This window comes from Anoplophora glabripennis, unplaced genomic scaffold (assembly GCF_000390285.2).
Source record: "Anoplophora glabripennis isolate ALB-LARVAE unplaced genomic scaffold, Agla_2.0 scaffold280, whole genome shotgun sequence".
Classification (NCBI taxonomy): domain Eukaryota; kingdom Metazoa; phylum Arthropoda; class Insecta; order Coleoptera; family Cerambycidae; genus Anoplophora; species Anoplophora glabripennis.
Genome location: NW_019416356.1, coordinates 88,757 through 101,604, shown reverse-complemented (window position 1 = coordinate 101,604; position 12,848 = coordinate 88,757). Strand labels below are relative to the sequence as shown.

At 34.2% G+C, this 12,848-nt stretch overlaps 1 protein-coding gene across 1 annotated transcript in view; it reads left to right on the top strand.

Moving 5' to 3' along the window:
• Window positions 1-12,848, top strand: part of LOC108910685 (matrix metalloproteinase-2-like) — a 198,699-nt gene that overhangs the window by 132,807 nt on the left and 53,044 nt on the right. Inside the window, exon 3 of the mRNA XM_018715380.2 lies at window positions 8,065-8,211. Within this exon, the coding sequence (XP_018570896.1) occupies window positions 8,065-8,211 (147 nt within the window). The remainder of the gene's footprint in view (window positions 1-8,064; window positions 8,212-12,848) is intronic.

Here is a 12,848-nt window from a genome sequence, read left to right as displayed (position 1 = left end):
CGGGTTGGGAATATCTACAAAACGTAGTTCTACAATAATATACACACATGTGAATCAGAGTGACATGTTTGGTAGATGTTTACTGCTGTATTAATGAAAGAGCAGGACCTGATAGCTGTTTACATGACGTCACAATGCAGTCTCGGTGGTATTACTGCGGTTAACATACACAGTAGTGGATGAAGAAAAGTGATGTTTAGTTGGTTATCCAACCAATGAATGTCATTGTCAAAGATGGCAGCATTATTACCATTGAATTATCTTTATTGTTAAGTGTCTGTACAAGGATGTTCACCCAATCACCCAACACATTTCATCTTTTTTGACCATCTATCCAGAAAAAGAAATGTATACAACCAAATATATACTAAAATACAATATTGTGTTTTGGAGATATAGACCACATTGTGTTTTTTTTAATAGTAAACCCTATATATGTTTGGTGCTTTTTGGAATCGTAGTGTAAAGTTAAAATTTTTGTAGGAATTAGCCTTGTTTATATACACATATAATACCGTTGGTTGTTTAACCAATCCAATTTGGAAAGGGAATTAAAGATGATAGGAATTTTATGAAAGAGTAGCCATCTAGTATTTTGATTCCTATGTTTGACTAGTTGTTTGACAATATCACATAAACGAAGGTATTAGTGTTGAAGCAAGATAGGTAGAACACTTTTTGAAACAGTTTTTTAAATAATCGTATTACAAATTATTAACACTATATGTATGTATGTATGTATGTCGGAGGGTGGTGGAATTGTTTTTCCACTTAGGCATTTAGGTCTTACTAGGCCCCTTGTACACCCTCCTTCAATACTCGAATACTTTTCTTCAAACCATCCTATTTACTACACGGGTGGCTTGGTGGCAAAGTCTCGTACAGATTATGTATGATAGCATGGTCTTGAGTTACAAAGATTTTCTTGCGGCAAATGTTGGCCGACCCAGGTCTCTGGTAGGCTGCCACAGTCACGTCCCCGAGCCTGCCTTAGGTCACCCATCCAAATTCCAGCCTGCGTCCGGGATGCTTGCCTCGGCAGAACGAAATCCGCCGGCCAAGACACCCGGCTAGGCGATCCCCTTATTAACACTATAAAATAATTTCAAAATAAAGTACTGGCTAACATTACGCACAATGGTTTTGTTAAATCATGAATTAACAAAAAAAAATACGTTTCAGTTTCTTTAAAGGAACATTTAGTTTTGCCATAAAGGAATTCCTTCCTGTATGTTCCAGGCCAGTGGCGTAACATCTTTTTAATGGTTCTGGTTGTGTTAATAGTAGGTACACCACTGGAGCTTATATAGGGGCATATACAGGGTGTTTCAATTAAAACTTCCCTCTTGGAATCGGAATTAAAAAAAAACCTAAGACGTCGATTTTTTTTTCAAGAGGGCCAAGTGATGGCGTGAGTTTTGGTGTCTTGAAAACTACTTAGGCATTAGCGTAAAATACTCTTAAACTTTAGTTTAACTATGTTGAGTGACATCTCATTTTATCGCTTTTTCAATTCTGCTCACGACGACATACGACTTTTTAAATTTTGGTTTGGATATGACAATAAAATCATCACTTAAAGAATAATATGACAAAATATCAATGAATGAAGTATGTTATTTTATTGAATGTTCAAATTGGTTTCCCTCCGTAAGTACTTCGTTTTTTGAAGAAAATTAGATAATTTTTTCCTGGAAATACTACATGATGTTACACGCAATGATTCAATTTTCAAAATGAATTCAGTGACTGTTTTTTTTTTCACATTATCAGGTTCGTCAAGTTGGATAGAAGACACGTAAAGGGGGGACTTTGTTGTGAGAAATAATGAGAATTTTTCAATACGGTGTTGGAATTTTGGATTCTGATTTAAAAATATGGCAGAGCACAAAATTATAAAGGGTTTAAATTATATTTTAATTTGAATCTCCAATTTTGTGAACCTCGAATTAGATAATCAATCCCTAACTCAAAGTTTTCTCATTCTCCATCAAACGTATGCAGAGATATTTAAGAAAAACTTGATTGTTTTTCAAATTTCAACACCTTGTATTTCGAAAAAGAAGTGAATTTTAAGTCATTTCAACATCTTTCTGATGTTTTGGAACCCATCTGAGACTACTGTTCGATTTGGAATTACAAAGTAATGGTTATAAATGCAATCGATCGTGATGTTTTGTGTATGATGACCTCTCATCCTTTTTCTAATAAATCAGGACTCTGAGGATGGTCGCCGAGGCGCCTTCCGTGCGGTGCGGCCCAATTAAGCCCGTTCCATCCCCTCCAAATTGAATTTATCCAACTAAAGGGCCCGAATTGAAATCACAAAGGCCCGATAATGGGACCTTATTAAGTCTATCGTTTAAATCAATTCACATTTAATTCGTTTATTGTACGCGCGTCGTGTAACGTTATTTACGCATCCCCCGCGCTTGGTAATTAAGGAACTTCGAGGAGCAAACCTCGCAGCCGCCGCCGCCGCCCCGGTATCGCCGCCGCCACCCACAGCACTAAATTACCATTCATTTATCAGATTACGGCTTCCACAGACTCCCAAGATTTATTTCAATTCAGACTCGGTTAACATGTGCTAGCAGTGAGTATTACTAGGTGGCGGCAGTTGGGGGGCGGAGACGACGAAGTTTGTTATTGACAGTATCTACCAAAGAGGATATACCAAGTAAGAGATGTCAGTCCCGTTTATGTCCTTCATTTATATTTCATCTACTCCTAATATGTGCCAGGCGTATAACAATTGAACAGAAATTTAGTTAGCTCGCGCAAATTGTCGTAAAATTTTGAAAATAACGATCCAATACCAATCGATGGTCGTTTGTCTACGACCAAATTTGTGAGTGAAAGAAATAGACAATATTAAAGTTTCTGTCTCTGTCAGAGACGATTAAAACCAAAGTTAGATTTACGTTAGTAAATCGTTATTTTGTTTTATTTGTATTATATAATTCTTTGATTATAGTTATACAGGGTGTCTCATTTTTTTTTAAATATTTTCGAAACGGGTTGAAGGAAAATTATGAATTTTGACACCATGAACGCTCATTAAAAGTCGAAATAGATCATCATAAAATTTTAGTCAGAAATGTCTCAATTGGGGGGTCGTCGGCTAAAATTTGCCTCTATTTTGTTGCTTACCGAAATTTTCAAATTCAAATGCCACCATATGATAGACCTTGATGTCCTCTACAAAAAAGGTACTCTTTATTTCTTTCGATAAAATGCTCCATTTCCGAGAAAAACGGATTTAAGCATTTCATTATATTGCCTCAATAAAACTCAAAAAATATTTCTTGAATAGCTAAAACGTACCATTATGAATTTTGATATATCATCATACAATTATACATTGTAATCAACAACGTGAAAAGTGCTTAGAAAAGTTTGTTATGGGCGTCCCATATTTTTCACGTTGTTTGTTACAATTTATAATGATATGATGAAATATGAAAATTCATAATGGTACATGTGCCCATTTTAGTCATTCAAGACAAATTTCTGAATGAATAGCTTAAATCCGTTATTCTCGTAAATGGAACTTTTTATCCAAAGAAATAAAGAGTACCTTTTTTGTAAAGGAAATGAAGATCTATCATATGTTGGCATCTGAATTTGAAAATTTCGACAAGTAAAAAAATAGGGGCAAATTTTAGCCGACGACCCCCCCAATTGAGACACACCTGACTAAAATTCTTGAAAAATTTTATGATGATCTATTTCGACTTTTAATTAGCGTTCGTGGTGTCAAAATTCATAATTTTCCTTAAACCCGTTTCGAAAATATTTAAAAAAATAATAAATTTGTTGAGGCCCCATTTAAGGGGCGTAGCTCCCTTAGGAAGCATTTCTCGATCCACGTTTATTTGAAAAAATATTCTTATTTTTTGGCAATATAATCAAGTGGTAAATTGTTGGCCACTAATTATGAGACACCCTGTATAGGAAAAGCGTGATTTTTGTCTCTGGATATTTCGACACCTATCTTTTTCCATAGTCAAAACTTTTGATTTCTTTGCTTCGTATGTCAGTTTGACGTTTTAAAAAGTAGCTTTTTATATTGTGATATGTCCATTGTCCATATTTTCGTTTATTTGTATAGTACTTTTCAACATGGAATGTATAGACCATAAACTGAATGATGGAATGATGGAACTCTTATTTTGTATCTTTGGTACCTACTAGTGATGTAACGAATATCCGCATTCGCATTCGCGAATATTCGTTTGAAATATGATATTCGCATTCGCATTCGCAAATATCTTTGAATATTTTGCGAATATGAACGTGAAAGAAAAATACAGAATGTGAAAATAATATTAGGTAAATAAGTCCATATTTCACTAGAAGTTGATTTACTCATGTTAAGAAATAACTAACAATAGTCTAACTTCACAATTCACAAACTCATCTGAGCCGGTAGCGAAAACAAAACAAAATTCCAATCATACAAAAATACCGTTCTACCAACTTAACAACGCTAATTTCTTTAGCCTCTAGCGCCGCTGTCACCGGAAATATTATGTGTGTCGCGGGCGGCGTATTTTGATTCATAGATAAACGGCGCTAGAATTAAAAACTGAATATTCGTATTCGCATTCGCGAATATCAACAACAGATGTTCGCAATCGCATTCGCATTCGCGAATGCTTAAAAACTGGCATTCGTTACATCACTAGTACCTACTGATGTAGGCATATGACTTTGTCTTATGCTATTTTTGTTTTTCGTGTTATTTTTGACTGCGTGAAGCGAATGGGCCATACTTCAATGAAAGATTATTTTGATGATCAAGTTGTATTAGTACAATTTTGTTTCCTTAAGAAGTGATCGGGCTTCGAAGAAATCTTATTTAATTTTTTTAAGGTAACGTCGTCACTTTTAAGAACATTTGAATGAAATTTTATATAGAGGGGTTTTTGAGGTAGCTGAATATGAATATGAGCTTATTCCTTACTCACCTCAAACATAGAGATCGCAAAGTGTATGTTTTTCTTGGTAGATATATTGAGAAAATGCGGGTGTGTTTTCAAACGTCATTGTATTTGCTTTAAAAAATGTGTACATAAGACCAGGCGGTATCTGTTTTGGTTTGGGTGAATCGTATATCCACGGAGCTTTTTGGTTTTTTGGCTTTCAAATATCACTAGAAATGAAAATTTTTTTATGCGCATAAAAAAACCGTGGGCTTAACTTTTGACGGCACAATATGTTAAAAAAATTGGAAAAATGTCATATTTTTCTTCCTATTTAATTATGTATCTTTTTAAGAGTTGATTTTAGGCGAAAATGGAAGAGGAAAAAAATGTTTGTAATTAATTTTTTTACAATACATGACTGGTTACAAATCGAATGAATCATGATTATTATGGTAAAAATCGAAAAAAATCACAAAAATGGGGTTAAAAAACAATACTTTTTAGGGAATTTTTTTGGTGTATTTAAATTGGTTGTAGGACCTTTATACTTGGCTCAAGAAAACTTCATATTATGTAGAATCATCACACCAAATTTCATCAAAATCGGTTCGATAGATTTTGCATAATAATTTTGCAACCCAGATTTTGTAAAAAAATTTGCAAATTTTCAAAATTTTGCACAGCAAAAACCAAGGCCCTTAGATACTTGAAAATTTAATCACATCTAGAAGAGCTCTCAGGCTTTCAAACTTTTTTTGAAAAATTCGAATCCGTCAATTAGGAGAGCTCTGGCGCTTGTTTAAACATTGGTCGAATTTTTGTACTTATAAACAATTAGAACTTTGTGAATATTCAATCAAATCAAATTTTTTAAAGCAGGTTTTAAAAGTTCTTGGAAAGACGCTTCTTTAAAAAAAAAAAACGGAACGATTGATCAATTAGTTACGTAGTTATAGCCGTCATTTACACTAAATGTACTGGGACATCCGGGCTAATTTTTCGAAAAATACCTTTGGTATTCCGAGTACTTACCAGGTCTAAGATTACAATACTTTTCTTCATTGGCAACCTACTTTAAAACGTGTTTAAAGTTATTTATGCAAGCGAGAAATTCAATAAAATCGTACGGGTGGTGGTGGTGGGGGAAGCAGAGAGCGCGGCCGCTTCGGCCTGCTCGAAATTGAATCGGCTATAACTACGTAACTAATTGATCAATCGATCTGTTTTTTTTTAAAGAAGCGTCTTTCCAAGAACTTTTAAAACCTGCTTTAAAAAATTTGATTTGATTGAATATTCACAAAGTTCTAATTGTTTATAAGTACAAAAATTCGACCAATGTTTAAACAAGCGCCAGAGCTCTCCTAATTGACGGATTCGAATTTTTCAAAAAAAGTTTGAAAGCTTGAGAGCCCTTCTATATGTGATTAAATTTTCAAGTATCTAAGGGCCTTGGTTTTTGCTGTGCAAAATTTTGAAAATTTGCAATTTTTTTTTTAATCTGGATTGCAAAATTATTATGCAAAATCTATCGAACCGATTTTGATGAAATTTGGTGTGATGATTCTACATAACATGAAGTTTTCTTGAGCCAAGTATAAAGGTCCTACACCCAATTTAAATACACCAAAAAAATTCCCTAAAAAGTATTGTTTTTTAACCCCATTTTTGTGATTTTTTCGATTTTTACCATAATAATCATGATTCATTCGATTTGTAACCAGTCATGTATTGTAAAAAATTTAATTACAACCATTTTTTTCCTTTTCCATTTTCGCCTAAAATCAACTCTTAAAAAGATACATAGTTAAATAGGAAGAAAAATATGACATTTTTCCAATTTTTTTAACATATTGTGCCGCCAAAAGTTAAGCCCACGTTTTTTTTATACGCATAGAAAAATTTTCATTTCTAGTGATATTTGAAAGCCAAAAAGCCAAAAATCTCCGTGGATATACGATTCATCCAAATATGGCTTTTTTAAACAGATACCGCCTGGACTACATGTTAAATGCCCCTAAAGTATACCGTTCTAGAGAAAAATTACCTAGACTTAAAAAAATTACGATCTTACATTCAAGAATACATTTATTTGGTATATTTGTGTATAATCATAAATTAAGTAAATAAATCCTTAGTACAATCCGATATCATAATTTTGAACTAAATTAAAATAAATAAATGATGAAGAAAAATTACTTAATTTAAATAATAAATTTATTATTGAATCAATGACAATGAATGTAAAAGTTATTATAAAGGCGGGTATCCATTTTTGTGTCAAATGCTCCGTACCGTAACACCGAACATGTTACGTTACAGCTAGTGGAGACGGAAAATTGTTGCATGCAACCGTACCATGGTATGTGTAACAAATTTAACACGCGTAACTAATCCGGGACGAACCATCAGTTGTCGGTTTTTAGTCGTCGCATCAAAGGGATGCAACAGTACTTTCTGCCACATGTTGAGACGGGGTTACTCTTTTGACCGTAACGTTGCCTGTTGTACATGTGATTTCGTCTTATTTTTTGTTTCGTCGGTCTTTTGTATATGCTCTGGGATCAGTCTGTTTTCTGCAATGACTAGGAAGAGTGTGTTTTACTGTGTTTGTGCCATGGAGTGGAGTAAAGAAAAGATTTCCGGAGATTTCCGCTTCTTATTCTTCAAAATTGTATGATGAATAAAAATATATGACGTTGCTGCTAACTGCAATTGCAGTGACGAATCCATTATTGCAGTCGGGTTCATACTACGAGTTTATGTTCCTGTGTCGTCTTGTAACCTTATTTTGTTACGTTATCGAATGAATGATACGACCAAAATCACACATACTTTCGCAGCGAACCGTGTCACCTTTTGCAACAGGCCGTAACATGTTCGTTGTTACGTTACGGAGCATTGCCACAAGTGGATACCCGCCTTAAGAATTCTATGTTTATTTATTATAAAATCGTATGTACTAAATTTTCTAAAGCACAATCTTAATTAAAACTGATTAATTTGAAATTCGATTGCCGCTTTCTGGAACACATCTGGAAAAAATTGCGTCCGTTCAATTTTTATATGTTTTACTTTACTTTCCATCAACTACCCAGCTTGTGTCGCGTGTCTGACATGTATTGCCTTTTTGCAGCTTAAGGAGCAAGCAGCTGGACAACCTCAACCCCTACGAGGTGCGCTACGTCATCTCCAAGGCGCTGGCCGTATGGTCCAAGCACTCCCAGCTGACCTTCACCGAGGTGGAGAGCGACAAAGCCGACATCCTCATATACTTTTACAGGTATTTACTTTGCTTTGGCGACAGTAGTGACAGTAATCCCCTCCGTGGGGATGAACTGTCGAGTTTATCCTTTATACCCACTAATGAAAAATGGACGGACACGTCCGCGCTGTGCAAAAAATAATGTGATAGCGATGAAAAATGTTGACGTCCGTTTAAGAGCCTCGCGTAGAAGTGGATATTGCAGTTATGAAGGAGTTGTTTTTGATAAGCTGGAAAACACCGGGTTCATAGAGTGTAACTTAATTTTATACCATTTTTATTTTTTCTAAAGAGGATTTTTTTAACAGACAAATTCCTACAGTGTAGTTTTTTGTGATTTTTTTTTTATTTAAAGGTATACAGGCTGTCCACTATAAGAAGGCCACTTCTATGAATCTCGCTTAATATACGAAGCACGTCAAAAATCTTTATATGTTTTTTGTTCAATTTTTGCCTATATGCTCGACCTAAACTTTCGGTACATTTCCGGTTTTTTTTATGATTTCTCATAAAGTTGGCCATGGACCACAAATTTGTTTTTACAAGGTCTCAAAAAAACATAAAAAGATTTTTGACATGCATCGTGTATTAAGAGAGATGCATAGGAGTGGCCCTCTTATAGTAGACAGCCTGTATATAGAGTCATTCACATAATATTCTACTTCCCTTTTGTTTTTTGCTTTCTATCTAGAAAAAAAAAATGTAAAAATTTTAAAACAATATAAACTATTGCAAAAAATTAAAGGGTCAAAAGAATTTCCGAAATTTTTTTGATTTTTGACAGACTGTATTTATAGTCCGGTCAAAATAGACATTTCAAATAACGAAAATTCCGACAGAGCTAAATTTTGGTGGAGACCTTGGGTACACCATTAGAAAAAAAGTATCAAAAGTCCCCATCGATCCTATGTGTGCTAAAAAAGTTATTCGGGGTCAAAGGTCAAAATTTGAGGTTTTTTTAACTTTGACTTTAACTGTACTTCTAATTTCTTTTGATATTTTAATCTAATTCATACTCTTCAAAGTCGACTTCAACAGTCATGTCTTCTTCGATTTCTTTTTCTTCCTCCTCTTTTCATTGCTGGATGTTCATAAATTGTTCAATTGAAGATGAATCAGCTGTCTCTTCATCGAAATCACATGAATGTTTGTCTGTTGTATTCAATTGGACATTTAGCACATAGTACACGCTGGAGAACACAGTAACCTTACTCTTCTACAGCCACATTTAGCACTACAACCTTTTTTGCAATTGCAAAAAATAGTGTTTAGGAGTTTTTCGGGAGCAGGTGGGAGTAAAGTTTGAATCGGTTCCAAAGTATTATCTGTTAATTTCCAACCCCAGTCTTCTGGGTTCAGTTGACTGCCTAGCCATGTCTGAACTTGATAGTATACTCGATACAAGTGTTGATTAGAAGCCGATGTTGGAGGAAGACAAGATAGTTGTACTTGTTTCTTGTTTCGTGTATTTTTTACAAAAGTTTTTACAATAGAGTAACCAGATGTTATTCAAGGCCATTCGTGTAGAGGGGATTGACTAAGGGACTGAGTTTATTTTGAGTGTATATTCTCAGAATAGTATAGTTTATACATACATGTAAAAGACACAAATAGGCATTTTTACTTGTATTAAGTGCCTGACTATGTATATACGTGGCATATATGTGCATATCATGTAGAACGTGACTCCTTCAACTTTTAGAATCACAATATCTCAGAAAATGGTGATTCATAGAAAAAAAGTGTAAGAGCCGTTTTTGTAGATAATTTTAAGATCTATAATTTTTGTCCGGGCTACTTTTTTGTTAAAACTTACCGCTTTCGAAAAAAATCCAAAAAACCTCAAATTTTGACCTTTGGCCCTGAATAACGTTTTTAGCACACATGGGATCGATGGGGACTTTTGACACTTTATTTCTAATGGTGTACCCAAGGTCTCCACCAAAATTTAGCTCTGTCGGAATTTTCGTTATTTGACCACTATTTTTATGACTAATTTGACCGGACTATTAGGTGAAAAATGGTTGTATCGGGAATTAATCATGATTATGAAGTGTTTAAGCTCAAAAAAGGTGATCCTTTAATTTTTTTTCAAAAGTTTGTTTGAGACAAACCAACAGTTCGCTAGATCGAGATGAAACTTCACAGGGTTCTTCTGGGTATATCGAAATGTAAAAGTCATGCTTAACATTAGTCATTTCGTGAATATTTCTAATTTAGCCGTCAATTTCCTAAAAAACCATAAATTACCTTTTTTCCTGTTTCTAAAATTCGTGAAAAATAAAAAAAATTCCGAAATGTTGAGGCAGCATTTATAGGAAATTTATTCCAGTTTTCGAAACTGCCCTTCAATTCTGTGTACGACCATTTGTCGCCGAGATATCGATGATTGAAGACAAAAGGATCCTTTTCTATTAAAAGTCCGATATTTCTATGAAAAATATATCGAAATTAAAAAAAAAGGAAATTGAAGCTGAATAAAGAAGCTATCTGGTCCATGCAATGACTTTGTTAAAAAAAAAAAATTCCAAGTCCGTGGAAAAAAATAGAAAATTTGCAAAATTTATTTGGCGCCCTATTTCTTAAAATTGTTTTAACGGAACACTGTATATTTGTTGTTTTTTTCCATTCATACAGGATTTTTCATTATAACATATGTCTTTATTCAGGATTGTGAATGCTTCGTTACCATGGTACAGGGTGTTAAAGTTAAATAATTTTTGTTTTTTCTTTGTATCTCCCACAGTTTTTCAGATACGTAGCTCAAATTTGGAATGTAGGCTAACTTAGATTACCTGCGTCATTAACCCTCCCTAATAGTTGTCACAATCTACAGGGTGACACTTTTTTTGGGGTCGAGCCTCCATTCACCCCCGCAAATTTTCTTCTGGTACGCCACTGGAATTTTCTAGGTTAAGGGTTTAATTGTCTGTTCAGTTTAGAAACTTTTTGTCTCTTGCAATGTTGTCGTATCTGCAGCCGTTTTTGAGAAAAAAATCCTCTACTTAGTAGGGGATTTTGGTTTTTAACCTGTGGTCCGCAGGCCCCTGGGGGCCCGCCATCTCCTCCCAAGGGGTCCGCGAAGACATGCTATTATGAAACACCCTGTACACATGTCACATATTTGATTTGACAGTTTGCACAATGTTTTGCTTTATTTATTAGTCTTGCACCTAATTAAAATTGCCATCGGGCATATTTTCCCATGTTAAATTTACTAAACAAATCTTTAAATTCTCATTAAAAAAATATATGTATCTTATAAGAGAAAATTTGAAACTGTTTTAATAAGAATTGACTATTTAATTAGTTTGGCTTTCAAGAAAGTAGGTATAAAACCGCGAAAATAAAGTTGCACTTTTTTAATTCGTTTATATTTGTGAAAGATTTCCTAAGGATGCTGGATCTCAGGCATCGTTAAATTTATCCAGACTGTGCAACTTCTACCCAGTTACGACCTCGTCCGATCGAAATCTCTACTAAGTACATATTGTTCAATTGGCAGTGCCCTGTTGAAAGTTTTGCAATTTCTTTGGGTCTAATCTTGCTTCTACTTCAGCATTGTCTTTGTTTGTAGTGGAGCTTGAGTGATTTGGACACTAGATATTGGATCTAGGTCGAGAACTTTGGCTTTGAGCAATTCATAACGAGTGTTTATTACTATGAATAGGTTGTACTTCGTGTACTAGTCAGAAACGTTGCCCTGGTTATTAACTTCACTTGACCAGGGTTGACGATCGATCGCATCTACTGATATCTACGCCAAATTCCCCTGTTCTGCGTTTCCTGGGTCTTCAAGTCTGCTACCTCTCACCGTTAACTTTCTTGGATTTTGAAACGTCGGTAAAAAAATGTTGGCGACGCAAGGTGCTCTGCTGACAATTAGTCCAAGCATTCTGTCACGGCTTCAGAAGGTCGTAGAAAAACATTTTTTTTTAATTCGTGAAAAAATGTCAGCAGTTTCTTTCTTTAAAAGTAATTTTCATAAAATAAAAATTGAAATAGTAATTTGAAAAAAACATACCCAAAAAAGTGCGACTTTTTCAAAGTCATTTTTTGATCCTTAAAATTAATAAAATCGTCAACATTTTTTAACAGCGTGATAATATAACTCTTTACGAAGAAAATAAACCGAAAATCGTCACTGTAGAGCTATCCGCTGAGAGGATCTAGCCAATTTTCGAGAGCGCCTTTTTTTCAAAAAATCGATATATCGAAAAATACTTAATATTTTTAAATTTTTCAAAAATGTACTTTTTGGCTTGCCGCGGGCTATGCTTGCAGTAAATAGCAAGTATGGGAACGTAGATGTAAACGAGTTTAGAAGAAGAGAAAAGAGAAGATTTTTAACGGTTTTTTCGATATATCTCGAAAAGTAACAAAGCAATCGATAGTTACAAAAAATCAGTCGATAGATCTTTTTAAAACCTACAACTTTCACAATTAAAATTTTTCAATCGGTGCTATATTTTTTTAGTTATTTTAGAAAAACCGTTTTTTGCAACTTTGCGATTCTTTTTTAACCATGTTCGCCATTTTGAATCGAGTTTAAAGAATAAGAAACTTAATTTAAAATTTAATTTTTCTATACGGTCATATTTTTTTTGTCCAGGTAATAATTTCTGTAAGCATTTCTCTATAATGCTTGGACTAAA